This window comes from Malurus melanocephalus, unplaced genomic scaffold (genome assembly GCF_030028575.1).
Source record: "Malurus melanocephalus ecotype Western Australia unplaced genomic scaffold, MMel_1.1 scaffold_5257, whole genome shotgun sequence".
Classification (NCBI taxonomy): domain Eukaryota; kingdom Metazoa; phylum Chordata; class Aves; order Passeriformes; family Maluridae; genus Malurus; species Malurus melanocephalus.
The window spans coordinates 1-2,105 of record NW_026628488.1 but is presented as its reverse complement, the minus strand read 5'-3'; the positions used below and the strand labels follow the sequence as shown (position 1 = coordinate 2,105).

Below are 2,105 nucleotides of genomic sequence, written 5' to 3'. Positions count from 1 at the left end.
CGGACACTCGGACTGTATCCGTCACCAACCCCGGACACTCAGGCCGTGTCCAGCACTGACCCCTCCCCCCATGGCCTCACCTTGACCTTCTCGGCCCAGGGGTTGAGGCGTTTCCAGAGCAGCCACCAGCCGGACAAGGAGTCGCCGTAGTTGCACAGGTCGGTCTCGTCCTGGCTGCCCACGTCGATGGCGATGACCGTCCGGGCGCCCAGGCCGCGGGCGATGTCGGCTGTGGGGTGGACACACCGAGGGGTCAGCGCGGGGAGGGGACACTGAGGGACACGGGGAGGGGACACGGGGAGGGGAGGGCACGGGAACGGGGGGGGGACGCCATGAGGGGACATCAGGGCAGAAATGAGATGGTCCTGAGGGACATCAAGGGATGGTGGAGATGGTGAAGATGAGGATGATGAAGGAAGGTCATTCCCACAAAGAAAGGGATGGAAACGGTCCTGAGGGACATCAAGAAGTGATGGAGATGGTGATGATGATGAGGATGATGAAGGAAGATCATTCCTATAAAGAAAGGGATGGAGATGGTCCTGGAGAACATCAAGAGATGATGATGGTGATGATGAGGATGATGATGGAGGAAGGTCATTCCCACAAAGAAAGGGATGGAAACGGTCCTGAGGGACATCAAGAAGTGATGGAGATGGTGATGATGATGATGGAGAATGATGGAAGAAGGTCCGTTCCACAGGACAGAGAATGGACAGGATCCTGGAGGACATCAGGGGATGGTGGAGATGGTGAAGATGAGGATGATGATGGAGGAAGGTCAGTTCCACAGGACAGAGGACGGACGGGATCCTGGAGGACATCAAGAGATGATGATGGTGATGAAGATGATGATGATGGTGGCGGAAGAAGGTCAGTTCCACGGGGAAGAGTAGAGATGATCTGGAGAACATCAAGAGATGATGATGATGATGGTGATGATGGTGATGATGATGAGGATAATGATAAGGATGATGGTGAAGATGATGATGATGATGATGATGATGATGATGGTGGAAGGTCAGTTCCACAGGGAAGAGCACAGAGATGATCTGGAGAACATCAAGAGATGATGATGATGATGATGATGGTGATGGTGGAAGGTCAGTTCCACGGGGAAGAGTAGAGATGATCTGGAGAACATCAAGAGATGATGATGATGATGGTGATGGTCATCATGGTGATGGTGGTGATGAGGATGATGGTTAAGATGATGATGAAGATGATGGAGAAAAAGGGACACTGAGAAAGGAGGAGGATGAAGGGTGAGGGGACACAGGGAGGGGACACCGGAGGGGACACCAAGAGGTGACACCGGGAGGTCAAAGATGCCCCAGAGGGTGCCCGGCACCGAGGACATCAAGAGATGATGGAAGAGGCACAAAGATGGATCCTGCACGTGGAAAACCCTGGAATGTTCTGGAAAACCCTGGAATGTCCTGGAAAACCCTGGAATGTCCTGGAACACCCCGGAATGTTCTGGAAAGCTCCATGGTAAGGAAGAGGCATCAAGAGATGATGGAAAATGGACACATCCTGACCCATGGAATGTTCTAGAAAACCCTGGAATGTTCTGGAAAACGGCCCAGCATGGAAAGGGCATCAAGAGATGATCCATGAAGGATAAAAGAATGGATCCCAACCGTGAAGGACCATGGAATGTTCTGGAAAACCTCCGGGCATGGAAAATACACCAGGAAATGATCCATGAGGGATTCAAGAGGGAGAGACAGAAGGATCCCAAACACAAAAAAATTATGGAATGTTCTGGAAAACCACTCGACATGGAAAGGGCATCAAGAGATGATGGAAGAGGGATGGATCCTGACCATGAGAAACCATGGAATGTTCTGGAAAACCACCCAGCATGGAAAGGGCATCAAGAGATGACCCATGAAGGATAAAAGGATGGATCCCAACCATGAAGGACCATGGAATGTTCTGGAAAACCACTCGACATGGAAAATACACCAGGAGATGATCCATGATGGATAAAAGAAAGATGGATCCTGACCATGCAAATCCATGGAATGTTCCGGAAATCCGCCAGGCATGGAAAATACACCAGGAGATGATGGAAGAGGGATGGATGCTGACCATGAGAA

The 2,105-nt window shown here is 51.1% G+C and overlaps 1 protein-coding gene across 1 annotated transcript; it reads left to right on the top strand.

The window, feature by feature from the left end:
• Window positions 1-382: 382 nt before the first annotated feature.
• Window positions 383-1,051, top strand: LOC130588462 (sarcoplasmic reticulum histidine-rich calcium-binding protein-like). The gene has a single exon (XM_057389382.1). The coding sequence runs from the start codon at window positions 383-385 to the stop codon at window positions 1,049-1,051; it is 669 nt and encodes a 222-aa protein (XP_057245365.1).
• Window positions 1,052-2,105: the final 1,054 nt, after the last annotated feature.